The sequence below is a fragment of the Notolabrus celidotus genome, chromosome 1 (genome assembly GCF_009762535.1).
Source record: "Notolabrus celidotus isolate fNotCel1 chromosome 1, fNotCel1.pri, whole genome shotgun sequence".
NCBI lineage: Eukaryota > Metazoa > Chordata > Actinopteri > Labriformes > Labridae > Notolabrus > Notolabrus celidotus.
Genome location: NC_048272.1, coordinates 21,919,049 through 21,945,065, shown reverse-complemented (window position 1 = coordinate 21,945,065; position 26,017 = coordinate 21,919,049). Strand labels below are relative to the sequence as shown.

Below are 26,017 nucleotides of genomic sequence, written 5' to 3'. Positions count from 1 at the left end.
GTAAGTAAGTAAGTAAGTAAGTAAGTAAGTAAGTAAGTAAGATAGTAAGATAGTAAGATTTATTTATAGAGCACCTCTCAAGAACAGAAGTCACAAGGTGCTCTACAACAACAGAAGAAAAACGTTAAAAGGCAAAACAGAGATTACAATTAAATACAAAAACATGACATAAAAACAGACAGATTAAACAAAGGCAAGGCTAAACAGGTATTCAACTGCTTTTTAAACCTGTCAACAGTGTCCACTGTTCTGAGTTCCAGAGGGAGACTGTTCCAGAGTTTAGGACCAACAACCTGGAAAGCAGTCTCCTTTAGTTTTTAACTTGATACGAGGCACAACCAATAAACCCTGAAGAAGGAGCTCAGAGTCCTGCGGGAGTTATATGGCTTCAGCAGCTCACTTATGTGAGGGGAGGAGCCCACTTGATAACCTCAGTGATGTCCTGGCTCTCGCTCCCCATCTTTCCTGTCTATCTCAGGCTTTGGGGGACATCAGGAGCCATGTGGTAGGGTACTAAACTTATCAGTAGAGGGCATAGTGGGATGGGTTTCTTCACTGAGCGCTCATCCCAATCAATGATAAATTCAATGGAAAACTATTCTACGGTCCAACCATAAATATGTGAGAGCTAGGATTTCTGCATTTCTACAGGATGAATTTTCAACTTCAACACTCAGAAAATGATTTATGAATCTGTTTTTCTTTTCAAGGAGAATGAAACATCCAACTCAACAAATGCAGACAAGTCGGGACAGAATCAACCAACATTAAATACGTCAATTTAATGAACTTGCAGGGTCTTGCTCTAGTTATGTTTCTTCTTCTATTACACTGTATGGATTTACTGCAGGTTCGAGTTACAGACTGAATCTCTGCATCCTCTGCACACAGAAAACAAAGCTCTTTCTGGATTTGTATTGTATGCACTAAAAAGACTCACAGCAACTGTATACACAACTGTTTTCATTCTGATTAGAATCATCACAATGGAAGATTTCAGGTTCACTGTTTACACAAGGTGGATTCTTGTATGGCCTGATGTTTACATACACTGACACAGTTAATTAGAACAACTCTGGGAAACGTAAAAAAGGGACTCAAACAATGTGCAGAGGTCCTCTGAAACCTATTCAGCAGTACTATAGATATGTCCCCTCTCACATACTGCAGAACAGAGTAAGAGTAATCTCTTTAAGTCCTTTAGGTTGTAGTACTTCTCTTTTGACCAGTTCATGAAAATGTTATAAAGTGCTCTTGAGAAAAGTTTGTTTGAGTTCTCTTTTAAATGGTTATAGGAGCACTAATATTCACATAGGGCTCATAATTTAAATATTTGACTCCATTCAAACTTCCTAATTGAAATCTAACTTCTCGGTTCTGTGGATTTATTTGGACAGTCTTTCCAGACAACACTGAAGTGGGATGTTTGGTCTTGAGTGACCTCTGACCCCTCACATGAAGACTCCACCTCTCCTTCACCTCCCTCTCAGACTTTCCTTAGTTTCACCACAGAACTCAATCGTTCTTCATGTTTTATCCTCGTCTTATTAAACTGTCAGCTGCGTTTTTCGCTTTTCACTGCGCAATATGTGAATATTTTTTCCTTTTGTTGGCTTACTTTGACTGTCTTTCAAAGATATCCTGCAGCACATTGGCTGTGTCCTCGCTCAGACAGGAAGACAGATGTCAGACCTGTCTCTCTCTCTCTCTCTTTTCTGTTTAGTGCTCTCTCCCTCTCTCTCTGTGTCCCAGAAGCAGTACAAATCCTGGCTTTCCTCAATACTCTATTAGCCTGCTCTGCTCGCTCCACACTCTCAGACACACGAGAACACGACACACGCACACACACACACAACACAGGATCATCACAAGGGGACACGCACACACCTCTCCTGGAGCTCCTGCTGAACAAGAGGAGGAGAAAAGAGGTTGGAAGAAGTTGGCCTGAAGTCCTGCGAACGCCTTCAAACTGCTGGTAAAGTAGAGTTAATGTCTGTCCATCTGTCTGTCCTTTAGCTCCTCCCCTCTTTCTATCTGTCTATCTCTCTGTCTGTCTGTCCGTGTGTGCTGAAAGAATTTGTAAACAGCTGATTGAGTTTCCATAGACAATCTTCTCCACAGGGCAGAAATGGAACAAAAACAGAAAAGAAACAAAAGGCTTTTATCAAATGTGATAAGGACTGAGATGGAGCGCAGACATAAACCAGAACGGACTCGAAAAAAACAGATTCTAAAACTTCTCATATTCATGGACAGGAATTTTTCCTGTAATTTTAGCACTCCAAAACTGTCCCCTCAGCTCAGTGATGTTTTTCTGTCTAAGTGTTTAAGAACATCAAAAGAGCTCAGTGGTCGTATGATGAGCGCTTAAACTAGACCGGGCAGAGAATCTCATTCAGGGTTTCACTTTTCATGCAATAGTGTCACTGAATCTGGTCATTTCTCCACAGTCATCAAGCTGTAAACAGAATATTTTAGACATTATTTTGAAATAGGCATTGTCAAAACTATGAACTCATTTCAACAAATTACCTCTTGTGAGATTCGATGGTGTGCACATTTAACAAAACTGAACTTTACTGAGTCGGTAGAGTTTTGTTTTTCACTGTGTAGATGATCAGACTGATTGACAGGAGTCAGAGCTGAGAAGAGTTAAGTCATCAACTTAACCTGAACATGGTCTTCACCTGTGTATGAATGGTGACAGATGTCATACAAAGGAGATGGCCGTTGACTACAGTCAAGTAAAGACCAAGTGGCAACCTCCGGTCTAAAAATATGAGTCCAATGAGGAAGTGTTAAAAGCTGCAGTTCATCAGAATCCACTTGAGGCTGGCTCCGGAAGTACTGGAAGTCACATACACATGAATGGGAAAAGGACGATCTTTACAGCAGAAATAAATATGTTTACAGCCTGGTACAAAAGACGAGTGTAGTCTGGATAGCTCATTTCTCGATGTGCTCTCACTGTGAGGGGGGTGAATTTTTTTCTAACGCGGCAATTTCGGAATGAAATATGTTACTCAGGTCAAGCAGCGTACAAGATAAATAACAAGCTAAAAATAAAAATAGACCCTACAAATAAACAGAACACATACATACATAACCTAAAAGCCTAAATGAATAAAAAAAACATGGTTAAAAACCAGTATGTTAAAAAGAAAAGTGCTGTTCTATTTGTATGCTGTCACAGCAGTAAAGTAAAGTGAAACTAAAAGTTTTGACCAAGGGGGTTAAAGAGATAACCACAAAGTAAAATGGTGTTTTACAGTCAAATACCTGAAGTGAACCTAAATCAAACAGGATTTTGCTCTTTCGAATATTTATTATGTAGACAATTCAAACATCAATAACTACAGTGACAACAAATCTGTGGCATTGAACTTCAGTCGTGTTTGTAGTGTGAGGAAGTCCAGTTATTTAGTCTAATACTGACAGAAACAAACAGACACAAAAGCAGAACAAAGCTTCAGTCTAAACACAGTCTTAGTTTCGTTAAACGACAGATAAACAGCCTCTGGGTTATTTTTATCCTCTGCTGTTGCTGCTGGAAGTCTCTCCGTCTGAGCCTGCTCATCCAGAAACTAAACTGCTGAATATTTTCCATTTCTCTCCCCTCCCTCCTGTTTTCTTTCCTCTGTCTCACACACATGGATCTCTCTCTCCCTCTCTCTTTTTTTTGTCTCCTGCACAGCTCGGTTTTGAGCCCATTGGCTGGTTTGGGGTTGAGGTGGGCGGGTCTCTGAGCTGGCTGACTGTTTTCAGACCTCCAGTCAGTGGAGCTGCAGACTTAAGTTTTGTTTTCATCTGAATGAAAATGTGAAGTCATTAAAGTGATTAATGTGAAGAGGGCTTGGGCACATGTCATAAAGAAAGAAAAACCTCCAGACAGAATTATAATCAATACAAGTGCTGCTGCTTCTGCCCTGGAAAACTTTATGGGGGCTGTAGTTTTTGAAGCGAATCATTAATTTTTGTTGTAGACCTGCATGAGCTTGTGATTTTATCATGTCTGTAAATCTAGATCCGTAAAACTATCCTTTACCCCACGGCTCTGTCACCTATTGTTACTCTAATGGTGTAATTTTGAGTGTGGATTGATGCAGTATGGGTTGCCCTCAAGAGTTCCCAGTGATGAAAAGCAGAACATTATATAGGCGTGATGATCATGATGATTGAGACATTTCTAAAATCCGATTAACTTTACAATAAAGTAAATCTAAGTGCCTCTTACACAGATAGTTGTCCATGTGTCAACAGGGGGAAATTTTAAGACTAAATATAAACCACAGTTAAAGAATATATTCGGTCATGTTTATGTACAGTTGTGCTCATAAGTTTACATACCATGGAAGAATTTGTGATGTTTTTTGGCAATTTTTCAGAGAATATGAATGATAACATAATTCTTTTTCACTAATGGTTAGTAGTTGGGTGAAGCCATTTATTGTCAAACAACTGTGTTAACTATTTTTATATCATAATGAAAACAGAAACTATTCAACAAACTTAATGAGCACAACTGTATGTTGTCTTTATAAATCTACACCTCGGACCACATAATCACAAGGCATAACAAGAATTAAGAGTTAAAAAAATATATCTTAAAGATACAGCCACAGCCATTTTGGGGCAGGGAAACAATTTGAAACAAAAAAAAACCAAATCATGCAATTATCAAGTTATGAAGTAATCTGTGCAATAAATTAGGGTCGCTCCTCCATACCTCTCTGAACTTCTGCACATCAACACCCAGCCGCACTCTCAGGTCTTCTTCTTCCATATACCTCACTACACCACCCGTCCGTTTAATCACCATGGGGTCCAGAGCCTTCAGCCAGTCTGCCCCCCGCCTCTGGAACTCCCTCCCACCAGACATCCGTAACATCAACTCTCTTTCCATTTTCAAATCACACCTCAAGACACATATTCACTCGGATTACACCTCTTCACTGCACTGTATTTGATCCTTTTCATTTTATTTGTATTTGAATTGCACCGTGTCATGCCTTGTTGATTTTATCAGCTTAATTTGTATGTTGTTTTTTAAACTCTGCCCTGTACGGTGACCTAACATGCCATTGAAGTCTTTTTAGTTTCCACTTTGCTTCTCTACCAGCTCTGATTTGGTCTCCACCAATTATTGAAACATCCAACAAAAAGGTATAGTCAGTCAGAAGTCAACCTAAGGTGCTTTTTGACAGCAGGAACTTTCCCCAGGAACTAGAGAAAATTAGGTCAGGGGTAGTTGATCTAACCCTGCTCAGGGGATACTATTTTCCAAAGGTCCAGGAACTTTCTGAACCTTTCAACAAATCATAGAAAGCACGCTAAAAAACAGCACAAGTTGAATCCATTCCATGCTGACAGGCTAAATGTAATGTCGCTCATGATGATGTCGGCTGGTCTGTCACCTTATATGGTGTAATCTTTGTTGTATGGTCTTCGTCTTTTTCTTACTGCTTTCTACTGGTTTTGCAGTGTAGTGCAATTACCACAGTGGAAACGCAGACAACGGTGGGACACAGGAACCTTTAAGTTCCTTGAAGAAGAGGTCCTGAAACTAAAAGGTTCTGGGTACTTCTGTTCAAAAAGCACCTTTACTATTTTTGTATAAACGTTGAATCTTGCTTCAGACACCACTGCAAAAAAGGCTCCTACTTTCCAGCACTCCCAACTCCTATCATGCAACGGGGCACAGCTAAAGCACATATATTACTGCTATTGAGGCTGATGCAGCGAAACTTGTTAAATCTTCTCCATCCAGTGAGGGAATCAGACAGAAAAAACAAACTATCAGGTGTGTGAAGGCGTGTGCTGGTTTCAGATCCCTGCTTTAATAATGACAGGACTGCTGTGTGTAGACTAGTCATTACACAGACACACACGCACAAAAGCAACCAGCCATTAAGACCCTAACAGAGGGCTATATGAGGGCTAGCAGCAGCACTGGCTGCTCTTTATGTCTGGGAGTCTGCTGCAGGTAAAAACCTTTGCCTCTTTTTAGAATATATTTTATATTATGGACATAAAAATATGTATGTATGTATTTTTGATTCAGTTAACTTAGCTTTGAGCTCCTGCTAGTGATTCAGCATTTAAATTGTGGCATTTCAAAGAAGTTTGCATGTACAGCAACAAGAAAAGCTATGCTTCCTTTGGGATTCCCATGCCTATTTTGTGGGAAGACAATAAAGGGATACAGATGGAGAGAGGGACAAAAAGATGGTGGAGACAGGCTGTAAAAGTTCCCTGGTTGGACTCAAGCTTTGGACAAAATGCTCATGGTCATCTTATCAAATCCTAAAATGATTGAGGGCCCCTGAGTTTCTGAACTTCTTCCTTCCAGTCTTTGCTATTAGGAGAATAAGCAACCCATTATTACTACTTTTTTGTATTACTTTGATGCCTGTTTGATTCCTGCTCAGTAATCAGTGAAGTTAAGGGCTGGGTATCACACAAGGAGGGTGTAACAATTTCTGAATATAAGGCATTAAAAATATGTATTGCTTTAACAAAAGTAAAGGTATTTACACTGCTAGTAATGTTGTCAATGCCAAGCCTTGGTGAAGTTAAAGGTTCCTGTAGGATAATCTGAGTTTAAATCTGGTATGTTGTGCCATGTAGGGATGAGGTGGTGGCTGGTGGTGGCCAGTCTGTGGCTGCTAGTGGTGCTGACCATTGTGGATGCTCAGGCTAGACCTCAGACCCCGAACCGAGGAACTCGCAGGGAGAAGAAGAAGAGGGACGGACAAGGTAAGACTACATATAGGAAAATGTTGAATAATTCTTTGTGAAAGTAAACTCACAGTAAAGGGTGAAAATGAATTCCCATGTGTTTCAGGTCATAGGCAGGCTGGAGCGGGACGCTTCAGACCTATGAAGATTAGACTGGTACCTGGTCCCAGCACCCAAGTGGAGCCTGACGAAAACCAAGGAAACACTCTGTTCCTGAATACTTACAAAAACGTACAAGAGCAGCACTCAACTTACAATGTTATCCCAGGTCAGTGAGACTTTTTGCAACATAACCTTAACCTGGGTTGGTAGGACCCAAAACGCATCCCTGTGTGACCCATCTTAAAAGGTACAGTATCTCAGTTATTTCATTGTTGACACCTGGCTCGGACATTCAGTTCTATTGTCACCTATCAATGGGAAGTTACAGAATATTTCTGCTAGCAGCTCAATATATTTGTCTTCCATGCAAATTTAATATACTTCAAAATTGTTCATTTAGAGTCTACATACTTTGTCTCTATATGCAAAAGCATGCTCTAAAACCAGCATTTCATCTTTTTTGCATGTTTTGTGGCTCTCACAGACTTTATAAATGTTACTGTCTGTTGTCTGCAACTTCGCTGCTGCAATATTTTAGAGGCAAAATATTTTATATATCCAAGGCACTTAAAAAAGCAAAGCATTTGAAAGTTGCAAAGTGACACCACAGCAAGATATCTGTACGCAAGCGGAATGACATGTTCCAGGCTTAACTCTGAGGCATCCAAAAGTTATTCACTAAAGCCATGTTATGATTTAGAAAATAAATCATGAAGGTTTGGACTAAAACTTGAAAGTGTTTTTTGAGTAGGCCCAAAGTCTGTGCCATAAATGCATCCAATTTCCAAAACAATTTAACCAGTCCATCTGTCTCAGTGTATATGGTTTAATGTGTAAACCAACATGGAAAAAGGCAGTGCATCTTTGCATTTCAAACTTTTAAGCAGTGCTTTATAACAGTTTCCCAGTCAATAAAATAAATACCATACAAAAGTCTTTAACCAAGTGGAAACAAAACAATGTAATCAAACAGGATATAGAACTGAGTCTGAGATCAGCTCAGCACAGCTCTGAGGCTTCATCTTCCTCTCGTAATGAAGCTGCTTATTATTACAGCTCAGTAATTTAATGACAAGTCATCAAATTCCATCATGAACAGAAGGAAAAAACATCTGTGGTAGAAGAGCTTGTCAGTGAATAAGTCCAGAAAATCCCACATCGAGATGAGGAAAGACTCCACAGAGGAACCTCAAAGCCACGTGGAGCCCCAAAGCCTCAAACAATGAAGTCAGCATTATGTAATTAGAAAGGATGGTAAAGTTGGTGGCGGTCTGTTGTTCTGAGCTTTAGAGATTTTTTTTGTATGTGTGTAGATTCAAACTGCTAGGTTCTGCTTTTAATTGTCATTTGGGATTTAAGAGCATGACGTTTTGTTCAGACAAGCAGACAAAAGTGTAATGTTGCAACAACCAAACAGATCAGTTGGTAGTTTACAGAAACAAAGTTACAGATGTCAGGCCAACTTGTCTGTTGACTCACAGCTAGCCTTTGGTCCGATGTATGCGTGGCTGCTCTTGTAGATAAAGGGGTTTCATTTTGAGCTAGTTGAATCCACCATTGTCACCTAGCTTAAATCAGATAAAACACAACATTCAATTGCAAAATAGTCAACAAAGATATGTGATATCCCTCAAAAAAGAACATCAAATATTTTTTTAATTTTATATGCACTCCTTTATCAATTAGCATTTCATTTAAGAAGACTACTACAGCTCTCCATAGCAGCACTGAATGGGCACCGTTGAAATAAAACAACTATTGATATCTTTAATACTGCAGGGTAGTTTGGTGTAAAAGATCATGCTTTAGCTTAGGAAAACTAGTTTAATAAAATTATCACATCTCAGTGTGAACCCACTGCTCCTTCTCAATCAGTCAATCAATCAATCAATCAATCAATCAATCAATCAATCAATCAATCAATCAATCAACCAATCAATCAATCAATCAATCAATCAATCAATCAATCAATCAACCAATCAATCAATCAATCAATCCTTATTTGAACAGTGCCAAATCACAACAAATGTTATCTCAAGACTCTTTCCAAACAGAGCTGTACTCTGTGTTCTATTATTAACAAAGACCCAACATCAAGACAGGATAAGATCCAGTCCCATCATACAGACAGTCTGATCTCATCTTAATCCACCATGAGCAGAGCACTTTGCAGCATTTAGCAAGTTACAGTGGCATGGACAAACTTCCTTTAACAGGCAGAAACCTCCAGCAGGACCAGACTCATGTTAGACACACATCTGCTGAGAGAGAGATGATAGTGGTGAGACTACTTGAAATTACAATCTTATACCACAGTCTTCTATAATTCTAGTACATTGTGATCTTGCATTTTTGTCTTCCCCCAAATCCATATTTACTGGTAATACCTATCTTTAAAATGCGTCAGACTTTAGCACACCAGCTAACTGCAAAAACACTGTTATTTCCAAATACACTTCCGGTCAACTATCTAAATGTATCAAAGAAAATAATATAATCTTGGACAATAATAAATAAATTCAATTCCTCACAGGATAACTTATGTTATGGACATAAAGCACCAACTATAGACATGATGTTGATCACTTCTACCGACCTTAATATCTCCAGTTGTGTTGACGTGCTTGTTTATGTAAGAATGTTACAAACATCAAAGCCAAACACGTTGCCACAGTAAACAGCAGAGTTTTTCCTACAATTATGTGACTTGGATGCAGCGTCAAAGAACGAACCAAAAGAAAAACTGTGAGCTGCTCGAGGCGAAAGCTCCTGCACACAATCAAATGCACACACTTGCACAACAGCAGCAGACTAGGCAAAGAGAAGACATGTTATTCATGATTAATATATATTTTTACTCAGACAACTGCATCAATGTAGCAAGGACGTTTTAAAAATGAGTTGGGATAGTTGTGATTTTTAGGCTGAACAGAGGCTGGAAAAATGTAAGGTCTGAGCTAAATGAGATCATCAATATGAACAAGCCGGTACGTCAACTTTCTTTCCAAATAGTGGGAACAAAAATGGCTAAACCTCAAAACTATTCCAATATATAGTCACAGTTTGAGGTCAAGAGAGGTCATGCTAACAATGACTTTCTAGAGGATGTCTTCGCTAAAACTGCAAATGAAACTGCAGAACAAAATAGTGTCTGCTCACAGAAAGTCGAACTGTGTGGTTCAAGATTAATCAAATAGCATCTATTATGGATATGATAATAAAAACAACATTTCTTATCCAGTATCCCAACACTCAGAACTAAAAGATCATTACTCTTCGGATATGTTGTATTTTCATTAAAGTAGTTAAATATATGGTTTAAAAGTGACATTTTGTTATTTAATTGTTTATCAAAACTGTTTCAGGGTCTCCCAGAGCAAAGAGTCTCTAATTTTGGTTCAAGCAATAGCCCCCCAAACCAAATTTTCTTCTGCTCACAATGATACAAAACAGAGAAAAATTAATTCCTTAGAATAAAGAATCTGCAAACAAACTATTATTGGTGTTTTTGCTTGAAAGACCTTGGAATAATTTTCAAAAGTGTTTGTTAATCAATTCATCCATTAGCTGTCTCACCACTGGCAAAAACAGGCGAAAGAATGCAGTAAACCCCTCAGAGTGAAGGTGCAACAGCTGAGTCCCCTGGCCACTGTCTCATTTAAAAAAAATCACTGCAATCTACAAGGTAATAAAGATATTGTTTGACAGTCAGACAATATTTTACAGAGAAAAGAAAAGCTCTAAAGTATGAGTGCTCCAGCAGAGATGACAGGGTGACAGTCTCTCTGCTCACAGCAGAAAAAACAGACAGAGGAGAGACCATATTTAAGAGCAATAACCTGAGCCACTTAACTACCTGTGTTTCTATAGACGTAACAAAGAGCATGCCATTAGAATGGATAGATGACAGACAGAAAAGACCTAAAATAGACACAAACAGCCTCTTCCTGCTGTATCATAGTGGTTTACAGTGTTTTCTACTGAATCACTGCCAGTTAAAGCCTTGTCCTTCCCCATTTCTAATTTTTGAAGGTGGAGTAAGTGTAGAGGGAGGAGTTGAAATGCAACAAAACACTGCTTTGTGTAGTTCTGATAGTAAAGTACAGGCTTTAGATCTGACTACATACACAGCAATTACTGCACATGGGCTGTTACTGCAGCTGGGGAATAACAAAGCATGTCAGCATCTTAGGCTAAAGGTGTGCCCGCCAGGATGTTGGTTGGTGTCTGCCTTGCTCTAGACTTCTGAATCACTGCCCATTTATCCTGTTTGTTTTGTCAGCTGAGGCGCTCATTGACAGCTGTTTTCTCAGTACGAAAACCAACAGAGTCAATCGAAGCTTTGTAGGCAAAAATAAAAAAGAGGCTTTGCAGCTGTACAAATCGCTGGTTTTACGTAAACTATTTCTGTTTAAGTTGATAAAAAATGTGTCAGTAGGATTGATATCTTATTTGGCACGATTTGGACTGGGCAACATTATTTCGCTAGGTGCACATTTTCTTTTCTTAACCAAGACTAAAATGGTAGTCAGGGGGCTTCTTGACGGCCAAATTATATATATGTATGGTGTGTGGGCTCTACAGGGCCAGAAAAGTCAGGACCTGTTCAGAAATCCACCCAACTTCTGAATGTGTGCTGTAGTAGCACCAAGACCTTGGCAGCATATCCTGTAAGTCCTGTAAGTTGTGAGGTAGGACCTTGACAAAGACTCGTCCATTTTCCTGACTTTAACACATCAACTTTAAGGCCTAATGTTAATAATAATAATAATAATAATAATAATACATTTTATTTAGAAGCGCCTTGCAAAACACTCAAGGTCGCTTTACAGACAGATTAAAACACAATAAATAAAACAACACGATAAAATAAATAAAAACAACAAGCAAAGTAACACCAAGTTACTCAATGTTCACCTGATACCTAAAATATCTCATCAACTTACAGGTGACACTGTAACGAGACAATGAATGTTATTCACCTCACCTGTCAGCTGTTATAATTCATTGGTTGATTGGTTTAAATTTGCATATCTGCAAAGTCAAAATGCAGAAAGAAAAAAAACACTTTCACAATCTGGTCATGTTTTCTGAGGGTTCAATGTAAGTAAATATGTGGTTAAAGCTGAACATCAGATTTGATAGACTTAAGTTAGAGATATATCTTGTAAATGAAAAAGATTCAAGTTGTATACCTGAAAATGACTCTTATTCTCCATCCAGCCCAGAGCATGACTGTGCGACTGAACATGTAACTACTGCTCTGACTGTAATGTGTCTTTGTTGTTTCAGGTAAGCAGGGCCATTGTGTGTACCAAGGTCTGACCATGTTTGACCAGGCTGTCTGGTCTCCAAAGCCCTGTGTGACTTGTCAGTGTACCGGGGGACGGGTGGTTTGTGACGAGATCACCTGTCCGATCATACACTGCCATTTCCCTTTCACTCCTGCTGGGGCATGCTGCCCTGTCTGCACGGAGCCAGGTAGAAACACAACATGTGTCAAAGTCATGATGCAACATCCAGAGGCGATAGAGATGAACAGTGTTTCTGACAGTCAGGGACCATTTTTAAGTTATATTCAACACTTTTAGGTAGCTCCAATTTTAGCATAAAATTAAACATTAATAAATAAACATAACTACTGAGATTAATTCCATGGAGGGAGCGCTATCTTCAGCTTCCCAACAGGACAAATGGATGTGGTGACAGACAGGGTTCAATTTTGCCTAACCAGAATGATTTTGGAAGTAAAAATGAACAACTCATTTAAGTAACTGCCCAAACCATCTGGCTACATTTCTTACTGTTCCACAATTTTGCAATTTAGCAGATAATTATATCATTATGGTTATGTTCACAAGAAGTTTCTGGCAGTAAACATACAACTATTTAAATCTAGGAATTTGGTGAAAACCTGTCTCGCTCCACATCTAAGAAATTAACTGGGGGGTGGCAACGTGGCATTAACTGATTGGAGACTTCACATAAGGTTTTAATTAAACTTCAAAGTGTAATTGGGTTTTCATTGTAGTTTCTCAATGGAATTAATTTTGGGTTTTCCAAACAAGGAAGAATATTTTTGATGTTTCATTAGTCTCTTGGAATAAACTAAACAAAAATCCTCTGAGGCCTCTGTATGCTGATCTCTGCTTTAATCATGGCTTTAAAAAATGTGCTTAGAACATTTTGGTCAGGTTTACCACACATGTTGTTAAATTTGTAATGTTTCTTTGTGTTGGGAGGTATCACAGGTTGTTTTCAACATGTTCATGATTGGTTTTAACTAACTGTTAGAATAAGGACAGGTTGGACATCTGAGTCCTCAAGGAACCTTTAGATGAGTTTCCAGACAAGATCATTGTGATATTTGTGCAGATATTTTGGGGGATGTTACTGTAAGATAAAGCGTTGCTCTATAACCTGCACAAGTGACAAAAATATTGGGTGAAAATGGATAACTATTGCAAGATGGAAACTCTGAGTCTAGGGTCTAACTAAAGTTAAACATATCTAACAATCCAGTCAGACTTTTGGACTTAAAGTAGAGAGTAAATATAATAATAGTGTCAGCTACTTGTGTAACTGTGTAGCAGCTGAGAAATATGGGTATTTGATGAGGCTCTGTGATTAATAGTTTGCTGATCAGTTCCATCTAAGTTTAATGTTACAGTTTGGGACTTGGTGACAGCTAATAGAGGTGGCAGATTTATGTCTTTGAATGGAAAAATGCATGATGTTTTTAAAAACACTAAAACAGGTGTGCAAAGTTTCCTTTTAAGATCCTGTGGTGTAAATGCTAACTTTGTGCAACCTCAGTTGTAACCACTGTACCTGGCAGCTGATTTCTTCAGTTTCTTGTATCACAGTGGTTTATTTTGGCTAAAGCTAAGAAACCTCTATCGAGATGAGGTGTGTGGCTATAAAGTTTCCGAGGTACGAGAAACGGCTTCACAGACAAGTAGTAAAGCAAGTCAACATACTGAAAGTCTCAGGGTATAGAAGCTCACAATTAAAAATGTGCACACAGTGTATTTACAACTACTGTCAGAGCTTACAGTTATTTATGGGGGCATCACTTTGTGCATGTATTAAGGTGAAGTGAAAAAGTAAAGTCACATTTTGTGATCAAGAAGTGAGGGAAGGTTGTTCTGACTTATTTTGTGTAATATAGGATTGTTTATTGTTTATTATCATATATTGTTAAATACAGGATGTTGAGAATGTTAGAGAACCTTTCCTTGAGTGACAAACTGTCTTGCAAACAGTGTGTACGAAGATTCTTTACAGGAGGAAAGTCCATGTAACATTTTTGTCTGTTTCAAGGATGCAATTTGCTTCTACAGAAATTCAATTTAAACTAAATTTAGCTTAAAGAGATGACATAAAAAGTCAGAATATAAGTAACACATATTCAAGCTATCCAAACTTCTTACAAAAATATAATCTGTGGAAATTCTGAATCAAAAATATGCATTTATCATATTTAAATTCAGTACCAGCTAGTGCCAACACCGGCGAACATGAAACAACCAACTCTAACTCCTATTGAAGAACACTTCAATAAGATCTGTCTCTGACTGGTCTACAGCAGCAGTCTGCTCTGTAGCTACAACAAGCTGGGCTTGTAACTGTCAGCCTGGAAAAATGTGGGTGTCTGTCTATTTGTGTACCACACTAACACAAAGTCGTCTCTGTCCATCTCCTGTCTGTCTGTCCAACTATCATCCTGTCCCTTTGTTCGCACCAACTTTCATCTCTCTCCTGTATCCTTCTCTTTTAGTTTTCTTCTCTTTTTATGCTATCTCTCTCCTGTCTTTTCTTTCCTATTCTATCCTTTCTCCCTGCTTTCACCTTTTTCTTTCCTGTACACCTCCTTCCTTCTGAATGGGTGCCCCACACCACCCTACACCACCCCAGAACCTGATCTCAGCCTTGACCTCTCTGGTGACTCCCCAGTTCCCAATGACCCAGATGATGACGTAATCCCGCTGAGCCAGGATGAGATCCAGCAAATCCTCTGGAGAGAAGAAGAGGAGCATCGTGAAGAGGAGGAACGCCTGAGAAAGAAGGATGAGACAAGGAAAAAGAGGAGGAAGAACAGGAAGGAGCAGGAGGACAGACAAAGGAAGATAGTGGAGGAGAAGAGGAAGGAAGAAGAGGAAGCTTTGAGGGTGCAGTTGGAGACAGAAGAGGAAGAGTGGAGGAAGAAGGAGGAAGAGAGGAGGAGAGAGGAGGAGGAAAGCAGAAAGAAGCTGGAGGAAGCAAGGAGAGAAGCAAGGGAGAAAGAAAGGGAGTTAGAAGAGGAAAGGAGGAAACAGGAGGAGATATTGAGGAAAGAAATAGAGGCACTAGTGGAGGAGGAAGAGAAGCGTCAGGAGGAAGAAGAGATGCAAAAGGAATGGAGGAAGCAGGAGCAGAAGAGGAGGAACGAGGAAGAGGAAGACAGAAGGAAGAGGGAGGAAGCAGTGAGAGAAGCAAGGGAGAAAGAAAGGGAGTTAGAAGAGGAAATGAGAGAGCAGGGAGATAGACTGAGGGAAGAACTACTGGAACTTCTGGAAAAAGAGGAAGAAAAGCGTCAGGAAGAAGTAGAGGAGGAAGAGGTGTGGCTGAGGGGAGATGTGTTTCAGATGCCTCCAAAAGAACCTGAAGAACCCCAGGAACCAGAGCTCCTCCCGACCCCCATCCCAAGGCCTGCTACAACAGGGGAGCTGGACGAACTGGAGGAGCTGGAGGAGCTAGAGGAGCTGGAAGAGCTGGAGGAGATTGAAACAGAGCGGGAGGAGATTGAAACGGAAGTGGAGGAGATTGAAACAGAGGTAGATGAGTTTGAAACAGGGGTGGAGGAGGAAGATGAAGAGAGGGAAGTTGTGGTCGTGAACCAAGATAGCCTCCCTCCAGGCTGCGATTTTTCTGATGTCACAGTGACGTGTGATAATGCCAAACTCATCTACTTCCCTGCTCTGGCCATACCAGAGCTCAAATCTCTGAGTCTGGAGGGTAAGTAAACACAACACTATGAGCAAAAAGTAGTGATAGTGATAACTCTGTGAACAATAGAACAGAAAGTCTAATGTCATTATAAAGAGTACAACATAAAATAACACTACATCCTTCTTTGTGCATGACACTTGGCAGCGCAAGATGGCTGCCTCCATGGAAGAGGACCCGCTCCTATGTCCTCCTCCTTCTACCAAGTCTAAGCTGTTAATTCAACACACTGTACCTTTAAGACAGCTCCCAGATAAAACAGATGTTTAATGTTTTAATGCTCGTATATTTCCTCAAACAGCTGATCACTGTAGTTTTCAGCACATGTAACTAAAACGGGAGGATGTCTTCTCATTGGGACTTTTTTTAACGGCACATCAATCCACATTTGATGTTTCGAGAGTATTTCCAGCAGGACAGCACACGTGAGATTGAGCCTAAATTAACTGCAGATTAGTAATGAAGGAACGTGTCTCCCAGTGTAACAGCCTGACTCACTGATGTGTTTTTAATAGTTGTTGGAAAACAACTCAGCTCTGAGGCACAGAGGACGAAGATATAATCAGGCTCTGGCTACACAAGCAGTATTTGTTAGTGGATAGATTAATTATTGGTTTGGGTTTGCATCTGGAATTTAAACTTTACCTGTCAACGTTTTGTTTTGTCTTCACTACATCTTGGACATAATTACCAGAACTGTATTTTCACAGCCTTGTTACTCTATTCTCAGTGCAGTACTGTGTTATAAGTGTAAGACAGAGATTAATATCTTAAATACAATAAAAGATTTCTACACAACAAAAACACACGGGCAATCAAACTGAGGGACTTTTTTGTACTTCTAAGAAAAGCTCTGCCTTTTTTGGAAGGATTATATTTACACCAATAACCATTACAGGGACCATTTTATCCCCTTAATGAGAAAGGGTTACCTTCCTTGCACTGTCAACATTTTTGAAACATTAACAAGGCATACAGAAACATTACTATGACAGAATGTTTGCCCAATTCTCTGCTCTCATTCTACACTGACTGTCACATTTCCAACCAACAGGCAACAGCATCAGCAGCATCCCAGCAGGAGCCTTTAATGGCATTCCAAACCTGGAATGGATCAACCTGAAGAAAAACAAACTCACCTCTGCTGGCATTGATGCTAAAGTCTTTAAAGTAAGACACACTGACACACTAAACCATTATGTCCCTGAAAGGCTAAAAAAATATATGATGGTTTTTGTAACAACAATGAATACGATTCAAAGACAGCACAGTAAAACAGATATACTAAAGGAATAATCCAGTAAACCAGCAAGAAGGAATTATGTACGATTTTCTTTCATGTACTGGTTCAATTTCCTTAAAGGCCTTTAAGCATAATATGTCTGTATTAAGAGTCTTGTAGAAAAACACAAATAATGTGTATAAATACAACGAAAAACACAGAAGCACTTTGTTAATATTTGTTAATTACTGAAACTATAAAGCTATAAACAGGGAGAAACAGACGACAGGCTGGTATTTGTAAAATTCACACTTGGTATGAAAGGGAGAAACCATAATGGCAGATTTCAATATCTGTGAGTTTATATGTGTCTGAGTCAGGGTCTGAAGAACTTAAGGCGCCTATACTTGGATGGGAACCTTCTCGAAGCAGTGCCCTATGACCTTCCTCCCACCCTGCAGGAGCTGAAGATTAATGAGAACCAACTAAGAGGAATCAGTGAAAAGAGCCTCAAAGGTACTGCCATATAATAACGCACCAACATATCCTATTATTATTCAGTTTCCAAGAACCAGCAGAGTAGTTCCTGAGTCTCCAGGAGAGGCCCTTTGGCTGAGTTTAGGTCACACCAGCATGAAAAGACATTAACCCGACAACTCCAAGGCCTCACATCCTGTATTCTAGCCAGCCTACTAAGGGACCTTTAATTAGATTAAGGTGGCTCAAGACAAGGCAATGACAGTTGTCATTTCATCAGGAATAGTCACAATTTCAAACTTAAACTAACATCTAACACATAAACCATTTTCATTTTGACATCTGGTTCAAGGTAAGGTGACAAAAAGCTGGGTAGACCAGTGTTAAGATGTTCCATATTTGCAGTATATGAAACTGTCTGTGACCTATCATATATAGGAAACCTTCCATGATTATTGGTATATCACTAGTGGAGATTTATCATGTTTTGTGTCAATTAACTCACAGATGCATTTTCTTACTACAGGCACTCCCAGCTCTTTATCAGGCACCTGTCTGTGAAGTAAACCTACACAATGTTAGTTCTCCCCTGACCCCTGCACTCCACAGAGCAGTGCAGAGGGTTTAAATATTCAAGCCTACTCAGTGCTTTTCACCACTTTTTGACACTTATTTTTACAGAATGAAATGATAACCTTCTGATTGTTTTTCCTGCAGAATAACTGTTCCATATGTATATTCTGTTGTTTCTTCTTTGGACTAATTCAGGGGCAGATTTTCCATTGAAGGACAATTTACGTTTATCTGTTTTCATCTGAACAGGTCTGGGCAGCCTGGTGATTCTGGAGTTAGAAGGAAATCTGCTGAGTGAGGGGAATGTAGAGCCTCTGGCATTTGCTCCCCTCATGGAGCTCTGCTACCTCAGACTGGGCAGAAACCACTTCCGTACCATACCACAAGGCCTTCCCACACCATTACTGGTATGAAGTAATATCTGGTCACATTGCTACTGTGCATCTTTATCTTAACCTCATGACTATTTGTCTTTGAATTTATGGGTTAAAAATGTGATGGTGCCTTCAGTAAACTACTCCTTATGCCTAAATAGTTGTTGGATTAAAGGTTATGAAGGTGCTTGGACACGTGATTATTGTCTGTACTATTTTTATTTACAATTTAATCAATCAGCCATGAAGCCACATTATCAGAGGCCATTTAAGCAGCTGGCTGTAGTCAGTCAGTACATTAAGTTTGCTGACGCACCAGTATTTTAATTTTTACGCTCTAAAGTTTAAGGTTCCTCCACAAGTAAACTTTACTTCTACCTGTGGGAAACCAGTCCACCCAACCTGTAATTATGGCCACTGGTTAACCACAAACACTACAGTACACCAGCCACATGCTGCTGTTGAAAATACACATTTAAACTAACTACATGTTTTGATCCTTGGGAGTTTCTACAAACCCTTGGCAAATCCAAACTCAATACCCCTTTCTAACCTAAGATTGTAATCTGCCGTTAACATTTATCTTAAATTTGAATTAGCTTTGGGAATCCACAGTTTTAGACTTTACACTTTCAGCTTTGTATGGTAAATTAGGTGATTCTGATTTAAGGTTAATGTGAAGTAACTAAGTACATGTGTAAATGTGCCAGCAGGAGACAGCTGTTTAGACAGCAGCCTGCCTTTTAATCTAATTAGGTTGCAAAATTAACTAAAGACTCTAGTAGAATAAACTTCAAGTTTTTGGATAGATTTTGCCCTTATAACCCAAAACAGTCCTAACACAACACAGACCTCTCTTCCAAGACCTTTCTTCAATTAAAGCAAAAAATGCACAACTTTATGGGAACCTATTGTGACCCTAACAATAAACTGCCAAAGAGTTTCCACTAATTAAAAACATTCTCATTTCTGACCTTCATGATACCTAACATTTGGATTCTTTCCCTCTCTTCTTCTGCTGTTCAGGAGCTGTACTTGGAAAACAACCTGATTGAGGAAATCTCAGAGTCAGTTTTTAATCAGACGCAAAGTCTTAATCTGATTTCTCTCAGACACAACAGGCTGGATGAAAGCAGGATTGCTCCATTGGCCTGGATCAACCACAGGTCAGATTAAAAAGATCTTTCACTATCACACATGATCATTTTATTTCAATCTGCATTTTGGCTGTCTCCAATATGTCTCTTATTTTACTACCATAATCTGATGTGGTTTCTAGCTCTGCATTTAAAATGTTTTGTTATCATTTATACCAATGTAATAACAGCTGTTTCAAAAGTAAAATAATATTTCTTGAGCATTATATTCACAGTATCTGAGTGGACCACTCAGGTTTTTCTTGACTCTGCTATCATCAAGGACAATCAATCCCTTTTGCTCATTTCCATGTTCTTAATATTTCCTCATCTTTCTGCTCCCCTTTAGGAATCTGGAGTCCATTGACCTGTCACACAATGATCTCTACTTGGTGCCCAGCTACCTTCCTAGATCTCTGGTCCACCTAGTGCTGGTGGGGAATAACATTGAGAGGATACCAGGTAGGATATGACATCTTGCAGATGGACAGATAGATTGGCATGGTACTTGGAGGGTTTTTACAAAACTTTGGTATCCCCCCGACATTTTTAAATGGTCTAAATTCTATAATTCTATTATGTGAAGTACAATATTGGAACCTTGTCAGTACAACAGGAAACCTCTCTACTTCTCTAAGTATTCATTTTCTCAAGTTTTCCCTGATTTGGAGATGGGCCCCTGGAAGTACATTTGGGCATTGAATGGACTGATACATAAGACAAAGCTAAGCAGTAGTTGTAGCTGCAAAATTGAAAGCATACATGAAATTATAGTAAAAAAGGTCACTATGTACTCATTGAAAGAAACCAAATAGTGTTGCTATGGTGAAACTTGTTTTTTTGAGAAACAACAGAGCTTCCACTAGACCACAGGTTTCCAGGTTTCCATTGGCCTTTGTTTCTGTGAATGTAAAGGAAAACCGATACCAATACCACAACTGGGTTCCCCATCTTTGTCTGTCCAAAGATCTTGTACTTTAATCACTTATGACAGAGACCCTTTATATAACATTCATAACATTTTATGGACTCTATGAATCAAACAATGAAAGGAAGTTGCAGTCCTAATACACAAATATAGGGTTGTGGGCTCCCATATTTTCATTATTCTTGCTAATACCTCCACAGGTTATGTCTTTGCTCATATGGACCCTGGTATTGAGTACCTCTACCTCTCCTACAATAAACTGGATGGGGAGGGAATCGAACCAGAGTCTTTCTTTGGCTCATACAACTCAATGGTGGAGCTGTGTCTGGATCATAATCAGCTGGTCAGTGTGCCATCTGGCGTCAACGAGATGACAAACATACACTTCCTGAGACTCAACAATAACAACATCAGGTATGGTGCCAATACCCACAGATGTCCATTCTTAATATGCTCAAGGATTTCCTGAAATTGATAAGTTAGAACAACCTTTTCCCTGGATTCCTGGCCTTTCTCTGCATGAGTCATTTTTTATTTTAAAACTGAGAATACTACTGAGAATAAATCACCTATGATTTATGTTACCCTGACAAAGTGTTACATTATGTAGTTAAAATTATACACAGAACTTTGAACTTTCTTCTTACTGGTACTACTTTAAGTAAGGTTGATGTTCTAACAATACTCAATCTATCTTAGAGCTGAAAAACGTAATACTAAGTCTACTGGCAAAGAAAGTCCACAAAACACAGATGCTTGTGTTTTGTTACAGGATTTCTGGCGTTGCATGATAATGGGATATTTTTGAAATACATAAAACAATTCTCAGTTCTTAAAAAAGACAATTTTTTTTGAAGTCTTCATTCCTGCATATCTTTACTTATTTTTTTAGTGTTGTAAGATTCCTGGGGAAATACCAGGATCTCAATTCCATTCTCAATCCTCTTAATTTCCAAGCCTATACCATTACGCCAGCAATATTGTCTTTTTGTAAATCTTCAAGGGTATTTCGAGATTTACTCCAAAATGTACTGAGTTGAAGTCTATGGTATAGTTATGCTATTTTCTTATGCACCAACACCAGTGATTGAATTGTACTCCAAGACTTTCCTCTGCTATTAAGATTTTAAGACTACAACAGAAAGAGTCATCCGTAAGTTTGGGCGAAAGAATATACATCTATTTATCTGGGATTATAGTGTGTTCCTAAATTTCAGCTATTAATCTTAAAAGTGCATGACATTACAAATGACAGAAATGAACAAAATTCAGATGAACTTGTACAATCCTTTTTCAATTATTGGTGTCTTGTTTATTGACTTTACATTAAATATTTTATTTTTTCCTCTAAAAAACACAACTATACGACTTGTTGTAAAGGAAATAACTTCATTGTTGATTTTAGTAGCAGTCTCTATCAGAAAACAATAGAGCCAGATGATCAAAGACAATGTAAGAAAAAGAGGGGTCTAAATGTAGTACAGTTCTTTATGAATAATGACAAAAGGTCCCACAACAGACAAGAGCCTTACCAGACTACTGACTCACTCAGCACACTAGACAATAACAGCAGAAGGTTAACTGAATGGAGAGTTGTCTTGACGACAAGGAACAAAACAAGTCTCTTCATATTTCCACCTGAGAGTCACCCTGAATCACCTCATTACTCACTCACAGGTCCACGTACAACACACTCACTCAAGGTATCTGCACGAGCTTATATAACATTTACATTGTACTGTTCTTTTTTTCATGGTCAATATGGCTGACACTCCATGTAGGAAATTCCAATTAGCCTCCTGGCAAACGCTGCGGATTACTTAGGGTTGAGTACAAAAAACAAACTACAACCTATAGTTAACTGAAAGAAGAAATAGTTGGTTTAAAAGCAAATTTGATGTCCTTGCAATCAAATAATTAAGTGAGTTGTCAAAGAAAAATGACTGATGTCGCCTCCTGTCAGTTTTGTATTTGTTCTTCGTTAAATGTGAAGGTACACTCAGTAACTTTAAAAGCAAAGTTTTGCTCATTCGTTGGTCCTAAATCGACTTGGCTTTATGATAGTGATTGCCATTTGTGATATGGACAGAGCAAATGATTAACTTTTATTTGATAGATACAGTATGTAACTTCACTCTTATGCTGTGTCTTCCAGGAGTATCCCTGAGGACAGTATCTGTGACCCAGAGCACAGTGGAGATTCGACTTTGGTGGCCGTAAGGCTAGAAAACAACTACATAGATCCCAAGAAGATCTCTCGATCAGCCTTTTCCTGTGTACGCTCCTCCTCTAGTGTGGTCTTAAAACCCCAGAAGACCAAGTGACCTGAGTTCATCCATCAGAAAATCTTAAAAGACACTTGCTGAAACCCTCAAAAACAAACAGGACAAGTTTGTTTTTTAATATGCCGACAAGCTGAAAAGTAAGATAAATTCTCTCCTCACTATCTCTCATGCTGTTTGTTACTGGAATTAGGCCCTCATGATGATTTAGAAAAATGGTGTTCAGATGTCTGATGTACAGGTTGAACATGGAAAAAATGGAATTTAACTGTCAAGAGTTACTACGGATATAATCCACCATTTGGGAATCTTCAATCCTGTCATATCCTTGGACTAAACTCTTAGGTCTGCAAAGTTGTTTTGCAGGGTTGCCTGGCCCACCTTGAACTTGTATGATGGAAACAGAACACCACCTAACATCAAAACCAAACACATCGCCGCCTTAGTAAAATGTTAAACTCTCTACAATGGAAAGAATTTCTGCACCATGCACAGTCAAATCAGAATGTGAATAAAGAAATGGAAAGATTCCTGTGAAGTGAGACTACAAACCCAACACATTATATTTAACAACCTCACCACCTTCATGTTCCATTTCTCAGACCTGTTTCTTCCAACCCCCCTCTTTCATAAAACCTCTTACAAGGAGAGTGAGAGGTGGAGGTGAGAGGAAAGTTTAAAGGACTAAGATGTTGAAGAGTTAATCTCTCTGACAGATTAAGAGACAGACGATGTAACTACATGTATGTTCATTTCTTAAATGGCATACATTTCATTAGCCTGTTATGGGCGGATTTCTAAAAACAGGGCTGTTTTCTTAAGGGTCTCAAAACAAAATTATGCCTCAATCACACTAAAGGTCTGAAAATATCCCAAAACTACAAACCTGTGTAGTAGTGGTGTAACATAAGTCAATATCACCTCTGACTGTGATTAAAAGAAAGCTTTTGCAGCTAGTGAGAGGGAATCCTTTGGGTTAGAGTAGATTTTTTTATACAGTTATACATTGCTGTTTAAATAAATTGACCTTCCGAAACAATCTGAAAACAGTTGTATTTTAATAAACGCGCCCTGTTGTTTGCTCTTGGCTGGCCAATATGCATAACTTATATGCCAAAATGTTTTATTGTTTTGATTCACATAGTATAATATATATAACTTCGCTATATTCCCATTACAGCAAACTTTAAAATGCTGTTCACAAACAACCACTACTTTATATGAAAAAGAAACACCTACATTCTGATATTATAGCTACACAACTACTGAAATAAAAGCATAATTATGAGATTAAAGTACTGGTAGCCCCAATATGTCCCAAAATGTAATATAAATAAACTCATTAATGAAGCAATAACACATCCTTGCTGCTGTGATGGGCCATAAAGATTTCTGGGACACAAATTCTATCAACTATTTAAAATCTTAGTCATCAATGATATAGATGCAGATGACAGGGACTTTACATGCCTAGTTGTGATACCCTTCTTACTGAACTTGGTCATATGGTGATTTTGACAAAATTCCAATCAATAGTGAAATAAATACATGTTTGTAACTGTTTTACATCCTTCCACCCTTTCAGCTTACTGCCAACTTGAAAATGCAAGAATTCAGGAATTTTATAAGCCTGATTATAAATCAGACACGCCAATCAGACACAAGCCAGACATATACTAATTAATTAAAGAAAATCGAAGTGTCACTCAAAGGTCTGCCTTCATGTTTCCATCTGTTGAACATGTTGAGGTTTACTAGGATCAGATTCATGTTGACACTGAATGCAAATACTCAACCTGTGAGGTGTACAGAATGGCGCACATATATAAAAAGAAGTAGATTTGGATTTCCCAGGATCCCTTGAGCTCCTTCATTGTCAGCAAATCCACCTCATTGAGAAATATAGTAATTATGACAAACTATCGCATCAGGCCTCAGGGAATAGAGCCATCATGTCTGTTAACGAAGGAGTCATGATAAAAGGTTGTGATCTTCGCATCACGTGTCTATTACCCTCAAAAAAATACATATTTGAAATAGTATTTTTATGAGCTGCTAGCCAACTTTAACATAATATTTTCCTCAGTAAGCCTGAGGTTTAGGATCATTTACTCTGGTAGCGGACAGATCAAAGGACAAATGGAAAAGCTAAAATGTGAGGACAAAAACCTCAGCTACTTCAGACAGAAGAATTGGAAATATATTCGTTGTTTATAAGCACAAAAAACAAATCTGAAAGAAGAAAAGCAATATAATCAACAACCAGTAAAGTCGTGTCGGTTTTAAGGAGCTAGAAGACGACCAGTTGTAGATGGAAAGATGTTTTCAATGAACCCGAAGCGCAAAGATTAAAGGTGTTCCTGTAGAAAAGAGAGAACTCTTGACGACTGCCAACATGAACAGCTGCTGTGTTCATCAGTCTCCCAAATCAGCACATGGAGGAACAATCTAAAAGTCATTATTCATATGACCCCTTCAATGTTCCTTAGTATTAGAACATCCTTTGCTGAAAATTCGTCCCTCTGTACTCAGCAGTTATTTTATCATGTACCAGTGATTACTCAAAGGTTGGACCTAAACAGTCTCAAGTTTTCATTGTCAAGCCACTTGTTCTGGGTGGTAGGTACAAGCAAAATCATATTGCCGCAATAAGGTTTGTTTCTTGTTTGCAGCAATTGTTGCTAAGGTGTGAGAAATTACATGTTAGCATAGTATAAGTAGTTACCAACTATAAGCCATTGTTACACGTGTACATTTAGAAACATGGAGGTAGAATGGTGGTATTGGTAACCTGAGTTTGTATCAGTGTTTTGACATGTTCACTTGTAACCCCCTGTAGCAAAAAGTCTGCTCGCTGTATACAAACACCTAAGACAAACTTTTAGGTGTAGTCTGACCATAACTCTGTTTCTCTCATGATTATTATTGAAGTGATTACAACCAAGGTGTCTAAAATACAATCCACTTACTAATCAGCAGATTATCCTCTTGTAGATTAACATGCTATTAGCTTTTGACAACTATAATTCTGTAAAAATTAATTAGCAGTGGTGTTGTACTTGTGTCAACATGTTGATTCTTGATTCCAGTATAACCATAGCTTTGATAACACTTGCATACAAACTATTCTTTTTTGTGCATTTACTGTTTAAGCGATAACATTTGAACCCAGATAAATACATTTCTGAAAAAAAGTA

The 26,017-nt window shown here is 38.6% G+C and overlaps 2 protein-coding genes across 3 annotated transcripts in view; one reads left to right on the top strand and one right to left on the bottom strand.

Moving 5' to 3' along the window:
- Positions 1–26,017, bottom strand: part of cenpp (centromere protein P) — a 93,280-nt gene that overhangs the window by 4,504 nt on the left and 62,759 nt on the right. The gene's annotated exons all lie outside the window — the stretch shown is intronic.
- On the top strand, positions 1,513–26,017 carry ecm2 (extracellular matrix protein 2, female organ and adipocyte specific). Of its 2 annotated transcripts, none has more exons than XM_034702977.1 (12): positions 1,513–1,975; positions 6,628–6,756; positions 6,845–7,006; positions 12,133–12,321; positions 14,758–15,837; positions 16,883–16,998; positions 17,431–17,566; positions 18,350–18,507; positions 19,501–19,640; positions 19,960–20,072; positions 20,739–20,952; positions 22,694–26,017. In XM_034702977.1, the coding sequence occupies exons 2-12, from the start codon at positions 6,630–6,632 to the stop codon at positions 22,860–22,862; spliced, it is 2,604 nt and encodes an 867-aa protein (XP_034558868.1). In that variant the 5' UTR covers positions 1,513–1,975; positions 6,628–6,629; the 3' UTR covers positions 22,863–26,017. The 2 variants fall into 2 exon arrangements, with proteins under 2 accessions (XP_034558868.1, XP_034558792.1); XM_034702901.1 differs by lacking the exon at positions 1,513–1,975 and adding an exon at positions 5,701–5,800.

Bases quoted from the DNA above. Each gene is read 5' to 3' on its own strand.
- ecm2 (XM_034702901.1), top strand. From the start codon at position 5,734: ATGCAGCGAAACTTGTTAAATCTTCTCCATCCAGTGAGGGAATCAGAC. The intron at 18,508-19,500 runs GTATGAAGTAAT...TCTGCTGTTCAG, and splicing joins GCCTTCCCACACCATTACTG to GAGCTGTACTTGGAAAACAA. The intron at 20,953-22,693 runs GTATGGTGCCAA...TGTGTCTTCCAG, and splicing joins CTCAACAATAACAACATCAG to GAGTATCCCTGAGGACAGTA.